Genomic DNA, 15666 nt, shown 5'->3' with positions numbered 1-15666 from the left:
ACTGGACAGTTATTATTAAATATTTAATATTTCCGAGAGGATATATAGCGCTATCTCTACGGGTATAAATTAACAAAAAATGGGTTGCCAATTGTCTGAATGCCGTGGCCTATCTATGTGTATTTAATCTAAGCTTCTTGTTATAAGATTATTTAATATTATTTTTATTGAGTACTACATTTAAACATAAATATAAAATATTATTTTACACCATAAACTAAGAATACTTTGTTTTTTGTACATCATATTTATCTTTTTTTATATTTTGTTTTAATTATACCTTATACTATCCTATACTAAATTAACTTGATGAAATATGTAGTTGATAGTTTTAATTTAAAATGTTTATACATCACACGTTGAGTTTTTTAAGAAGTGTAAGAATTATTCCTTTAAATAATTACTACCATACTGCAGCAAAACTGAAACAAGAATGCTTAGCTACTTCACAATTAAAATTTGTTCATGAAAAGGAAAAAAAATTAAAACTTTGTATTGACAATGGACTGTCTGAAATTGTAGTAAAAAAAAATGATTGGCTTTTTAACTTTAAATGTGGTAAGTATTGTACATCAATTTTTTTTTATCATAAATTTAAAGGTATTTTTTTTAAGAATACTTGAGTAATGGCTTTGATTTATTAAAAAAATGGAATCCTGAACAAATGGATGATCTATTTGTACTTCTACAATTGCCAAAATCAAAACTAATCTACTTAACAAAAAAAACTATGAGAGAATCTACAACTATACCTTATAAAAATCGAGTATATTTTTTTTCAAATAACTTTGAGGTAAATAGTATTCAATTTTTATTCCTTTATTATTTATAGAAAATATAAAATTCCATGACATTAACACTTAAATTTAAACAATTTTAAATTTAATACCTGTTATGTATTGTTTGGGAAAAATTTTAGTCATTTTTTATTTACACTTAATAATTTATTAAAATGTTCACCATTTAAATTAAATTTTTTCTCCTTTAGTGTAGTTTTAATTATTTAAATAATATTATCTCTAAGCAGTACACCTCTAGGAGTGTTATTTTGATTATTTTTTTGGTACACATAGATAATGTAAAAACTACTATGTAGAGTGAGACAGTAAAGAGCTTTCTAATCTTTTTTTTAAATGTTGAGAGGCTGAAAACAATTAGGCTGTACTTAACGAGTCAAATTGATAACATAGAATTTTAGGTATGCCATTGTACATGGCACAATTGATTACACGGATTTACTTATTTTAATCAATCCAAATGCATTGTCTAGACAACGTATTGATATGGATTTGATGCTTATTATTAGTTGATAATGTGATGTGGAGCTGAGAGAATCACAATACCATGTCAAACTAAGATTTTAGATTAAAATGTAATCTTACATTACATACAGGCTTTACATAGCTTTAAAATAATGTTTAAATCATGAAAATAGTACATAATTATTGTTAATATTTTACTAAGAATAATACAAATAATTCTATTTAAAATTAATTCTTAGAAAGATCCACAAATTGTTTGTTATCACATGATGATCTACAAATTTTTATTTACTCGTCAATTTTCAATGTTACAAGCCATTTACAAATTATTAATTAGTAAGTAGCATATAACTTATATAAATATTAACTATTAATATTAAATATTAATAAAAATATTTCATTATAACATATCAATAATTAATTGAAAAAAAAAATTGGATATTCAATTAAAATTAAATAGGTTTTTAATAAAAAAAAATAGTTCTATTAAAAAATACTATTTTTTAATAGAAAAATATTAGTAATTAATATAAACCTATTTAATTTATTTATTATTAATCAATTTAATTAATTATAATTGAAATGTTTATTAGAAATATCAATTACTTTGAAAAAAACAATCTTATTTATTATGCGTATAGTTTATATAAAATTATTTTATTTTAGAAAACGAAGTTGGGAAAGAAGACATTTGGAAAGACATATGGGTATTCACATATAGTGTTGATCAAATAAAACAAAGAATTGCACGTGCTAATGCAGCAAATGTTAAAATTAAACCTTGGATGATAAGATGCCAGAATAAAACATTAGAAAGGTATAATTTATTGCTATATAATATTATATTATTATTAGACTGACAAGGGGAGGTCACGGTGTGGTACCCACCGATTTTCATAAAATGTATATAGATCTATTCTATATTGNTCATGTCTCGTTCAGAGATTCGAACTCGGAACCCCATGATCGGACTGTCACGCGCTATCCATTAGACAATAGTACGACCTTATCCCAATTGAAAAATTAACTCTATTAAAGTTAAACAACAATTTTCAAAGTCGATTTTCTCGACTTAGGGGGGGCATTGGCAACAAATTCGAAATAAAGGTGATTAAATAGTCAATATAGAATAGATCTATATACATTTTATGAAAATCGGTGGGTACCACACCGTGACCTCCCCTTGTGAGTATTTTAATTTCAGTATCATTGTAAGGATTTTCTCATATATATATATACATTAGGGAGGATCAAAAAGTCAATCTTCGAAATTTTAATGAGAACCATTTTCTTTATTATATACATTAAAATAGACATTTTGGGAATATTTGAGATTTAAAAAAAAAATTTTACTAGTGGCCCAACGTGTTTTTAGTATTTTGACCAAAAATACCTCAAAAAACGGCCTCTGTTATTCAATTTTTGGTCTAATAGTTTTATTTTTACTGTAGAATACAATTTTTTTGGTTTCAACATTTTAAGTCGAAAAATGGTTGCGTGGATATCATAATCAGCATCATTATATGGTATATTTCTAGTAGGTCTTAAGTAAGCTTAAAATTAAAAAAAAATTTTTTATGCAGTTTGACTGATATTCAGTGTTGGGAAAGTTCCTTTTTAAATGGAACTCGTTCCGTTCCCCGTTCATTTTCTAAAATATGAACTCGTTCCAGATCCAGTTCCTCCAAAATAAGAACTCGTTCCACTCTTCGNGAACTTGTTCCAGATCCAGTTCCTCCAAAATAAGAACTCGTTCCACTCTTCGTTCCTTTTATGTAACCAAGTTATTTAAAAAATTGTGGCAATGAGATCATGATAACGGTCATCAATGATTTTCATCAGCAGTCGAATACAAAACAAATTTGTAGTATTCCTTATCTAAAAGTATTCGAAAATTATATTTATAAACAGGTAGTAAATGCTAACGACTTGTGTCAACGCGACCAATGTCTATTGTCTACATATAAGTTAGAAATAATAAATCAGAAAACCCAAAACCTTTAACATATATTAGTTAACAAGAAACGACGATAATATTCGGTGCATTATTTAATATATGTACACATATATCAAATATTTACTGTATACCTACATGTGATAATAACTCTATAGTCAATTGATTCATTTAAACAGCCTACTATCTCGGCTGGGTATATAGGGGACTTCCATTGTCAAAAGTCAACTAAAAATACCTTGATATTTTAATGTCTAGATACGAAGAAGNCCTTAATATTTTAATGTCTAGATACGAAGAAAACTACACTAAAACATGTTTATAAAAATTTTTAGGAACTGTAATTTCCGTTCACGTTCCTTAAAAAATGGAATTTGTTCATTTTCCTCGTTCCTTTATTTTAAAAGGAAGCAGTTCCTAGCTTCGTTCCTTCAAAAAGAACTCGTTCCAGGAATCCGTTCCTTTTGGAACCAGTTCCTTCTCAACACTGCTGATATTTATGTATATTATAAACAGAAAAAAAATTCTTCACTAATCTTAAAAACTTATACCTCATTTTGTAATTAATGCATAAGTTAAAATATACGATATTCTTGAAAATATGAATAAATAAATATTGTCATTACATATTTTTTATTAAACAATTAATTTTTATTAAATATAATTCAATAAAAAAGTTTTATATTTTTGATAACATTAAAACTGACTTCTCGGGATAATTATAAAGAGTTGTTAGAACTTTATTTGTTATTCACTGTAACACTATATAAAAAAAATTTAAGCTTACTTGAGACCTACTAGAATTATACCATATAATGATGTTAATTATGATATCTACGCTATCAATTTTAGACTTCAAATATTGAAACTAAAAAATTTGTATTCTACAGTAAAAATTAAACTATTTTGATATACTAAATAAAATAATAAAAACACTTTACCACTAGTAAAAATTGTTTAAAAACCTTAAATTTTCCCAAAATGCCCAAAATTTTAATGTATATAATAAATATTATGTATATATATATACAGAGTGACCCTTTTATCAGTAGTCAATAAGTTTTTCTAATATAATAATTGTGCTATAAAAATTATTTTTCGTATTTTTTATTTTAGTGTATTCCTTAATTTATTGAGTTACAATTTGCTATTTTAATTTATTTTTTTTTACCTTATAAGTATGTCAACTTTGTCTTTTTTAAATGGAAACATACACATTTAACTAGATTATAAAATGTTTTAATTAAATAAATTAAAACAACTTTTAAACTAGTACTTTAGAAGTTATTAATTATACTTAGATGAAAGGGAGTATGGTCTAGAAATATTTAATGATAAATATTTTTATACCCACTCTTCACCAACAATCAATATTTTAAATATTATATATTTAATCTATATTTATAGATTATATACATATGTAAGATTAATATATATTTATCTAGCATTAAAATAATTGCATTGTATACAGGGTGATTTTTTTATCATAACCCACTCAATTACTTACAGAATAATAATAATTAAAAATTTTTTTTTTATTACTATCTTGAGTTACACATTATTCTTGAATTATTAACTATGTAATACTTTTTAAGTTCATCCCTTATGCCTGGTAAGGGTGTCAACTTTGTTTTTTTAAATGGTAACACATATTTTGAATTCAATAAAATGTTTGAGTTTTTAATTCAATAGTAAATGGCATTTGAATTTTAAATGAAACTTAATTTGTTTATTAGATATAAACATTTAAAGTTTCAAATTTTTGAGTTAATATATAGGTATAATACACAAGGGATTACAAATACAGGTAGCTAATTGGTTTTTTATGACATCGATATTAGCAGGTACACAGCATTGTTATTATCAATGATAGTAAGGTACATTGTTGTGAGTTTATAAATACACTAACTGACAATACAAAAAGTATATCTATTGATAGTCATAATTGATAATAAACAATCCGTGACTGTGATAGCAATATCATAAAAAACCAATTAGCTACCTGTATTTGTAATCCCTTGTGTATTATACCTATATATTAACTCAAAAATTTGAAACTTTAAATGTTTATATCTAATAAACAAATTAAGTTTCATTTAAAATTCAAATGCCATTTACTATTGAATTAAAAACTCAAACATTTTATTGAATTAAAAATATGTGTTACCATTTAAAAAAACAAAGTTGACACCCTTACCAGGCATAAGGGATGAACTTAAAAAGTATTACATAGTTAATAATTCAAGAATAATGTGTAACTCAAGATAGTAATAAAAAAAAAATTTTTAAATATTATTATTCTGTAAGTAATTGAGTGGGTTATGATAAAAAAATCACCCTGTATACATTTATGACTATTTAATTAAAATTAATTCTTTAATAAACATTTATTTTCATAAGTCATGTTATTATGTATATTAAACAGATATAGTATTGGAGCAACTTTAAAGGAAGTCCAACTCCTTTTATATTAAAATTATTCTATATAAAATATTGAATTATTATTTTTTAAATACATATATTGATTAAAAAAAAAAATGTATTGTATAAAAATCATTTTAGTCTCATCAAGTATTTTGTTAAGTCCTCTTATATTTATAGCTAAATTAAGGGTTTGATGTTTTCATTAAAAGAAAATTGCAAAAAAAAAAACACTTCATGAAAAATGTGATTTTTACTACCAATTTTTTCCTTAAATTTAACTAGGTAAATGATTAAAAATTAAAAGAATTATTTTAAAGCCTTAAGTGAGATATTTATATATATATTTATGTATTTCTGTAATTTAAAAACTTTTTATAGGTCATTAGAAATTAAACAAAAAAATAGAAATGTTTTGAACAAATGTTCAACTGCTCAATATTTAGCTAACAGACTGAATGTAGATGAAAAATTTATACGTGACATCAGTGCAAAATATCCTACAATGCTTAGAGTAAGTCCTACTAAACTTCAAGAACTTTTAGACTATTTACTGAATGAAGGATTTACACCGTGGCAAATCTTAAGAATTCCTCGTATTTTTACTCATAGCATTTCTACATTACAAGTTCGTAGTACAATTTATATTTTCATGTTACAAGTGCCTAAAATAATTTATTTTTTCTTAGGAAAGATTGACAGAGTTAAGAGATCTAGGTTGTGATCCTACTTTGACTACATTATGTAAAAATAAAACTACCTATCACGAGTTAGTTGATAAATTAATTATGAAAAATACAAATAAGCTAAAAGAAACTTAGCATTTATTTACTGTCTATGATACATAACCATATGTGTTTAAACTGCTTCAATGTGTATGACTTTTGTAAGTGATACTTTATAATTTAGTTATATAATAAAATTCTATTATTATAACGTAGACAAATTTATTTTGAATTCTTAATTACTTAAGGATTTTTTTAATAATATGATTTTTCAAAATTTTCTTAATTTAGGCCTATATTTATTTATAAAATCACAAATTTTAATTAAATCACACTGAAATAAATTTTATTTTATAATAAATGTGATGCATTTAGGTGATGTGGTGATTCATAAAAAAAATGAAGTGCTTACATTTGTTTTTACGTCCTTCCTTTACAAGGTTACCAACTTAATCCTGTATATAAGGTGATGTGTATATCATAAACCACTTGATTACTCCCAAAATAAATGAAATATTGAGAAAAAAAATTAAATTTTTTTAGTTATATATATTTCTTGATATATCAACTAATAATTACTCTTTGAAATTATCCCTTTTAACTTAAAGGGGTGTTACCTAAATTATATTAAATGGCAACATACATATTTAACTAGCTTATAAAATAGAAAATAATCTAATTAAGAGAATGACTGATATATATTAAAACTTTTGGACCAGTACTTTGAATGTTATTTTCATTATTATATCTAGATAGGACTAAGAGTACAGCCGGTAAATGTTAAGTAATAAAAATATTAGCATCTGCTCTTCACTATTTACTATTCAATATTTACTTTCAAAGTGGATAGAATATTAGCAAATCCTGAAATGAAAAAAATTATACTTAATCATATATTTTTGAAGATAATAGGTGCGATGTAGTTAGAAGATCACTGTGTTTATATTGGTATAATATGATTGAAAAACAATTAGAAAATTAACTTAAGTATATTTTAAGAAGTATGACCTTTTGATTGAAGAAATTGTTAGAGAATTTAATTTTTAACATTTGTGAACATTTTATCCTATTCATATTTTTTCTAATAAATTTAAATAATTTTGATTGAGTTTATAATTATTTTGTTAAATATCTGTATTTAACAGTAAGTTTTTTTAATAATTGATACTACACTTTCTGAAAGTTGGCAAGTTTCAGATATTTCACACTCTTTTGTTAATTGTTTTTCCAAATTTATAGCACAGAAACTTTTGGAGCTCAACTTTTTGGAAAATGTTTGTTCACAGTCGTTCATGGATTTTTCAATCATACATTCTTCCTAAATATTTACAAAAAATGATATTAATTTAATGTTATTTAATGAGTTTGTCATAAGTACTTTTTAAACAAATGTTAATTTTATAAATAGGCCCTGACAAATTGTTAAATTATATGATTAAGAACTAAAATAAGTCCATTCACTCTCCCTCCATTATAATATCCTCGTATATTAATGTATATAAATGTTATATTTTTTTATTGGGTAAACACCCATGTGGGATCAAGTACAGTAACAATATTAATACATTCAATAATGATAAACATAATAAAATATAATAGATATGTAAAAAAGGCATTAAGTGGATAAAAAATAGAGGTTAAAATGATACAAATAACTTAAATTAAACAAATCATAATATTTCAGTTAAAATTAATCGTATACTTAAATAACAAGTGAAGGAAGTATGATATCTAAAACAATATTTGCAATACATTTTGTATATCAAATCAATATTATTTCCTTTAAATTTTAGTAATTAAGTAGATGTATGTTAAATACGCACTAATAAATTTTATTTTTGAAATCATTTATAAGTATACTCTATGATAAAAGGCGTAACTTTTGTAACAAAAGTGGACTTAACTAATACAGTTTTTATAAAACAATTTTATATTAAATTTAAATAAGAGAAACTGTATCATTATGTAGTGAAATAATCTACAAAGAATAAATTTGTTAACGCTGACTTCTGGCTCACATTTAGAATTGTCACCCAATGACCTTTTTATTTTGCTTATCAAAATTGTTTTCTTATTTCAATAAGCAAAAAAAAAATTAAAATTTATAATACTTCATATTTTAGTACCAACAGTATAAATCGCACCCAGCCCTCCTTTCCTAAACGCACTCTGTTGATACTACAAAAAATTGATGTCATTTGAACGCATAGAATTATGCCTGTTTTCAACAAAATAACAGTGTTATTAATCCTAAAATATAAGAGATGTTTGTAGTATTTTCTAATTTATTTAACTTATTGTATTTACTTGAGCACATTCACAATAATCTAATGGTTTTATAGGTCGATTAGACGGACAAAGATTTAGGTTTTTTTTTTCTTCATCTGAGAAAATTTTTTTAATTTTCTTTAAAAACCAGCAAAACATTTTAGTTATATGACTTGTTTGGTAAACACACCTTTCTCTGAAACATTCCTAAATTTAATTATTTTAATACTTGAGAGTTTCCTATATCATAAAAAACAGTTAGGTTAATATTTTACAATAGATATTTTGACATTTTCAATTTTATCTCAATAGTAAAGTTTAGAAAATATAATTTAACATTTATTTTAATTAATTAATCGTCGTACATTTTATTTAGACAAGACTATAGGCGCAACTAAGCTTCTTCCTTCTTGACAAGTTAGACTTATCAAAAATGTTGACAATTATATAAAGAATATATAGTGTATTGTAATTTTTAGGACGACGAAAAAATACAATTAGCACCCCCAAACATTCTATCATAATTGAATCTATGGTGTTTAAACTAAAATAATTGAGTATTAAAATGTGTTGATTTTCTTGATCTTAATTATAATAATTGTGAAGTCCAAAAAAATTATAGCTTGCAAAATTGAAAAGTATTAATACAAATTCTACTAAATAGTAATTTAAATGTTCTCAAACATTTTTTTGTTATTTTAATTCTGGATTTGTTTAAAAAAAATTTAGAATACTATAACAATTTTATAAAGCTCAAATTGTAAAACAAATACAGTCGAATTTTCAAAAGATAAAAACGTAAACAATATATTTGAATCAAATGATCCCATAACTTCGCGTAAAACTAATACAGTTGTAATCTCAAAAGATAAAAACGTAAACAATAAAATTGAATCGAATGACTCGTTAACTACGCTTACACGATCTGTAAATTTTCTCAGTAGCCAATTTGACGAATTTGGCAAGCAATTAAAAGAAGTACTGAAAACTATAAAAGAACTGAAAAATGAAAATAATCTACTTAAAGAAAAAAACCAGGTTTTAAATAATGAATTGTCTGCCTTGTCAAAACGTGTAAATATGTTAGAACAAAATTCGATTTCAAACTATATTGAAATAATAGGTATTCCTGAAGTTAAAAAAGAAAATTGTATAAAAATAGTTGAGAGTATTGCTGAGAAGTTGGATCAAAAAGTTACAGTAAACAAAGCATATCGTATAATTTCGAAATTTCAAAACAAATCTTCGAAAATAGTTGCTGAAATATCTTCCTTGGATCAAAAAAAGAAAATTATGGAGGCTTCGAAGAAAATAAAAATGAATGCTAGCTCTGTAAATAAAAATTGGGGAGAAACAGGTATTTACATTAATAATTATCTTACTAAGTACAACAGTGAACTATTTTATAATACCAGAAATTTTGCAAAAGAGAATGATTATAAATTTGTATGGTTCAAGGACTCAAAAATTTTCATAAAAAAAAATGAAGAAGCTAGGGTTTTTATAATTTATGATAAATCGGATTTGTTAAATATTCATAAACNAAAAAAAAAAAAAAAAAAAATTAAATAAAAAAATATCATGAATTAAATATTTTACTATTAAATAAATATTTATTACTCGTATATAAAATTTAAACAGTTTTAATTTAAAATATAAATTATGTTCAATATAGATTTAGAAGTTGTGTACAATTTAAAAAAATAATATTTTATTATGAAATACTACCAAAATAATACGATATACAGGTAATTCTTTTATTATTAGCTTTTCGATTTAAATTAGAATAATAATTAATTATGTTAAGGAAATTTTTTTTTGTAATTTTCATTTTCGTATATTTCTCTATTTATTGAGTTTATTTAAAATTGCTATTTTAATTCATCCCTTGTACCTTATGAGGATCTTAATTTTATTTTTTGTAATGATAACATACACATTTAACTAAAATTAAAAATTATCTAATTCAAAAAATGTTAAGTCGGTAAAAATGTTTAAACGTTCCATAAGACCAATGCAAATGTTTTTGGTTATGTAACACGTAATGTAATAACGCAACAAACCTAACAAACATTCTATACTTTAAAATGGTAATTACTTGTCAACTGATGTGTTAAAAGTTGTTATCTTCTAGTCTTTTTTTATTTAATGTGTTAGTTAAATACGTTTGTAAAATTAACACTAAATAGATTCTGAATACATATAAGGACTATGGTGCAACTAAAAATTTTTTATAGGAGGCGTATTTCTCAAACCGGGCAAACCCCCCAGTATAGCAACCTCACATAGATCAATTAGTCTGCTTCCAATGCTTGGTAAGCTATTCGAGAAAATCATTTTGAAAAAATTAAGACCAATCTTAGAATCACATAAAGTAATACCCAACGCTCAATTCGGGTTCCGTTCAAATAATTCCACTATACAACAAATACACAGGCTAGTCGATATAATCTCATCATCCTTTGAAAATAAAGAATATTGTCCGGGAGTCTTTCTCGATGTGGCTCAGGCCTTTGGTAGGGTTTGGCATTCTGGCTTACTCTATAAAATTAAATCATTCCTTCCTGCTCCCCTATACCTTCTTATTCGCTCGTATCTAGAAAACAGAACCTTTAAAGTTCGTTATGGTAATTCTCATTCCTCTATTTTTCCCATCCTAGCAGGAGTTCCACAAGGTAGTGACCTCTCCCCCGATTTATACAATATTTTCACTTCAGACATCCCCCAAACTCAAAACACCTCCTTGGCTACCTACGCTGATGATACAGCCATTTTATCTTCTAACGAAGACCCAATCGCAGCTTATAATGCTCTTCAACACCACCTCGACTATATAGATAAGTGGTGCACAAATTGGAAAATTAAAATCAATGCAGACAAATCAGTAAATGTTCCTTTCACTCTCAATAAAAAAAAAAATGCCTATTCTCTCCTTCCAAGGAGTTCCTATCCCTTCTTCGACTCAAATCAAATATCTTGGTATTACCCTTGAAATGAGGGGTCCTCATCTCAAATCCAAAAGAAAGCTATTAAACATTAGATCCCACTTACTACGTCCTGTATTAAAATCAAAACTTCCTGTACATAACAAAATAATCATCTATAAGTCAATGGTTAAGATCAATTTGGTCTTACGGAGCCCAAATATGGGGTTGTGCCAAAACATCACAGCTTAAAACAATTGAAGCCTTCCAAGCAATTTCCCTTCGTACAATCACGTCCACTCCTTGGTATGTCTCCAATCTTACCCTACATAAAGATTTAAACATTGAACCAGTCGATATTTTAGTTAAATTATACTAAAAAAAGTTTCACTCTAAATTACTTTTACATCCAAATCCATTAATTGCTAACCAACATACAGTTACAATTCCGGACAACCCTCCTCGCCGTCTAAAAAGACGTTGGTGCCGTGACCTTTTAAATTAATATTGTGATGGCTAAATAACCAATTTAAGTCAAAAGGGTCCCATTACTGGATTACTTCCCTTTTTCCTGTTTTCAAGTCAAATATGTTATATTCTATTGTTCACCTATTTGCTTATTGTATCTTTTCTTATGTACAGATTGTAAATTTTATTATTTTATATATATATATATATAAAAAAAAAAAAAGAAGACGTATAATTAGTTATAATTATTTGACGACAATTCTTTTGTTAATCAAAAAAATTATTTTCTGCATCACTACTCTTTAAAATTTTAAAAAAGGATAATTCAAAATTGTTTTTCAGTTATATCGCTAAAAGATGTAATGTACAGTTAAAAAACTTAAAATTGAATATCATTTTATCTCTCTCCTCGGGTCGCACCACTGTGTAATACAATTTAAAAAACTTTTAACATACTTAATTTAGTAGTTATTCAATTAATATGCTAGTAATACATTTTTTAAGTACCTCATTGTTTAGTCTACATTTTGGTAAACATTTCCATATTGTCAATAATAATAAAATAGTAGCTATTATCCAGTTATAATATATCCAGAAATGTCTGAGTGTTTGAAATGAATTATAATATAAATTGCACCTACTTGGGTCTAAACAACATACCAAACTATCTGATGGTAGCATTTTAATAATGACATCACTCAAATTAATTTTTAAATTAATATTTTTCTATAAGATATTTTTTTTATAAAAATGTTTTGAACCTCATGTTACTTAGCAATATTGTAACTAGTATATATTTTTAAACTTTTATTTGAAAATACTGAACATTTTTGGTTTACATAAATTGTTAAACATGATTGACTAAAATAATACTAAGTATTGTTACTTTTGTATACAATAATAAAATTTTAATAATATTATAATTACTAAATAATATTTAGAAGCTCAAGTTATATTTATTTTTAAAAATCACACTTAACGTAATAATAATGGAGTTCAAATAATTAAAATGTTTTTTTAATAGCCGAAATTAAAAAATTAAAATATTACTGTATTAAAAAGAAGTATAAGATATTGTTTTTCTATTATAATGCATATTAAGCAATTCTGGAATATTAAACTTAGTAATATACGCCACTGCATTACGTAATAGAGGATATGTATGATGGCAGTTGTACTAGGGTAAAAAGTGTAGAAGAAGTAACAGAAGGTTTTTGGGTAAGAGTAGGAATGTATCAAGGTTCTACTTTAAGCCCCTTCTTATTATCTTAAGTAATGGATGCAATTACTAGAGAAATACAAGGTGAGTTGCCGTGGTGGATGTTGCTCGCTGACGATATAGTGTTAATAGGAGAAACAAGGTAAGAAAGTAATCAAAGGCTAGAGCTATGGAGATCAGCTCTAACCTTTGGGAGATCATGTCAAGTGGATGTTTAGGATAAGAGTGGCCTAATAGGTAGGATAAGTAATTGAGATTCAGGCGAGGAAAAAGAAGAAGAATTTATTTTTTTGTTATTTTATGTATTTAATAAAAATTATTGAATAGGAGTATAAATTAATATGTATTGTATAATAGATATGTTTATTTATTATTATTTTTATTAATCATTTTTTTAATTCCTTCTCCTTTATTCTTTTAAAACAATTTTTTTATTATTATAGAATGCCTATTATACTTTTACTGCTACTTCACTTATAAACTTATAAATATTATTCTATTGCTTTAGTAGATTTGCTCTCGTAGTAGCATAGTGGAGTCGTGGCACAGTATGGTCGTAGCATAATTTAGACAAGTATAGATGATATTTGACGGTAATTAAAATCATTGTTATATGAAATGCTTCGATGCAAATCTGTAGTGTTTAATTCTAAGTAATTGGTGGATTTATAAAAAAATAAAATTAACTCCTATTTTTTGTCTACTTCGACTGGCATTAGCACATAGAAAATAGTACACCGGTAGAATTTTTTTTCTTTAACTTCTAGTGCATAAAATAAGCTTTATTTTAAAATATATTTAAAAGACGCAGATTTTCAAATGTTAAGTTGAAAAAGTTCTACTTTTTATACAAATTTTCAAGTTTTCAAAAATTCAAAAAAACTTTTTTTTGCTTTGAAGATGCAAAATAATCAAAATAAGTATAAATTTATTTTGAATGTAAGTTAGATTCATGTAAATTTTATATTTATTGGTAGACTCATTACTATGGCAAACCCTTATAAGCAGAGGTGTCATGGAGGGTATACCCACTGTTAGTTTTCTTATTAGTGCATTTACGTATTTATAAAATAGTTAAAGAGTATAGACTAAAGAATAAAATAAAAAGTAATACGTGGGTATCGAATATAGGTACGTTTGTCATAAAACACAAATTTTGAATAATTCTTATCAGTTTGTTTAATCTCTACAGTCATACCACATATAAACATATATCTGAAGTTATAAACACACAAATATGGCTCGAGACTATTATCATTTTAAAAATAGAATATAAATGTAAAACAAAACACTGTCAAAGTGTATAAATAAATATCAATAAAATAAATAGGATAATGTTTATCATTTCACGACAATTTTATTGACATTTGACAAAATTTAAAACATCGATCAGAAATTAACGATATAGCACATACTAAGTTGAAACTGAAAGTTATTGGGTTAACCTATAGCTGTTGAAATTGGTAATTTGTATTTTTCCGTAATAAACCGTTTACCAACCAATCTAGTATTTAATATATTACCTATAATGAATTAAGATAGTACTAACATATACGTACCTATTCACGTTTATTTCATTTATGTTTTAACGATTTGAAAACAATGATTGTAAGATTATTTTATTACTGCATAAAGTTTATTGTTTATTTATAAAAAATATAACAGTATCTAATAATATACTTATCGATTGTATGACTATGAGATTTAATTTATGTAAGAACTTAGAAGTGTCAGTAAAAATGGGAGGGTTAGGAGTTTTAGTTGCATTATGTAATAATTAGAAAATACATGTACAGTTAAAACATCACAATATTTGTATTCCGTCCCCCAAAACTATGTTATAATTAAGGCCTTTGAAAAGTAGTGTGGGGGTGAAATTCCCCACGTTTCCTCATTTAGGTTTTTAACTTATCTATTGATCAAATTACGACTATATCACTGTTGATAATGTGAAATATTGTATGTAGAAAATATAAAGTGCAATGGGGGGTGTGGGGGGCAGAGCCCCCCACGTTATTTTCTATTCATTATACAGGCGTATACCCATAAACATTTTTAGGACTACACCACTGCTTATAAGGTATTTTAAAATAAACAAAATAAAATTTTTGAACACAAAAATAGCATGATTTTTTACTACGGCAGTCATTTGCATAAACAAGACAGGTCGTCGGGACAATTTTTTTTTTAAATTTGTAGTACGTAACTTAAGCTTTAATTTGACTTATGTTTTAAGAATGCAGTGTTCTGGAACATTTTTAAAACTTAAGTTGAAAAGTGAGCAGGTAAAGGGTCAGATTTTTAAAAAAAATTTATAAAATAAAAGGGAAATGCATAAGGTTTTAATATAAAAAAACCAGCACAGGGGGAGGTCGTGGCACAGTAGTGACAAGGCATAGTTGGGTCAAGTATAATAATATCATAA

General features: G+C 25.3%; 2 protein-coding genes across 2 annotated transcripts in view; one reads left to right on the top strand and one right to left on the bottom strand.

Annotated features, from left to right (window-relative positions):
• Nucleotides 1–7745, bottom strand: part of LOC126899563 (putative serine protease K12H4.7) — a 156470-nt gene extending 148725 nt beyond the window's left edge. The window contains exon 1 of the mRNA XM_050674596.1: nucleotides 7741–7745. The gene's annotated coding sequence lies outside the window, so the exon portion shown is untranslated. The remainder of the gene's footprint in view (nucleotides 1–7740) is intronic.
• On the top strand, nucleotides 103–6573 carry LOC126899573 (transcription termination factor, mitochondrial). The gene is made up of 6 exons (XM_050674612.1): nucleotides 103–558; nucleotides 615–793; nucleotides 1502–1598; nucleotides 1929–2079; nucleotides 6019–6265; nucleotides 6327–6573. Exons 1-6 carry the CDS (start codon nucleotides 342–344, stop codon nucleotides 6456–6458), a joined length of 1023 nt encoding a protein of 340 aa, XP_050530569.1. The 5' UTR covers nucleotides 103–341; the 3' UTR covers nucleotides 6459–6573.
• Nucleotides 7746–15666: the final 7921 nt, after the last annotated feature.

The sequence above is a fragment of the Daktulosphaira vitifoliae genome, unplaced genomic scaffold (assembly GCF_025091365.1).
Source record: "Daktulosphaira vitifoliae isolate Bord-2020 unplaced genomic scaffold, ASM2509136v1 Scaffold_2, whole genome shotgun sequence".
NCBI lineage: Eukaryota > Metazoa > Arthropoda > Insecta > Hemiptera > Phylloxeridae > Daktulosphaira > Daktulosphaira vitifoliae.
Note: the sequence above shows the minus strand (reverse complement) of the source record. Positions and strands in the feature narration are given on the sequence as shown.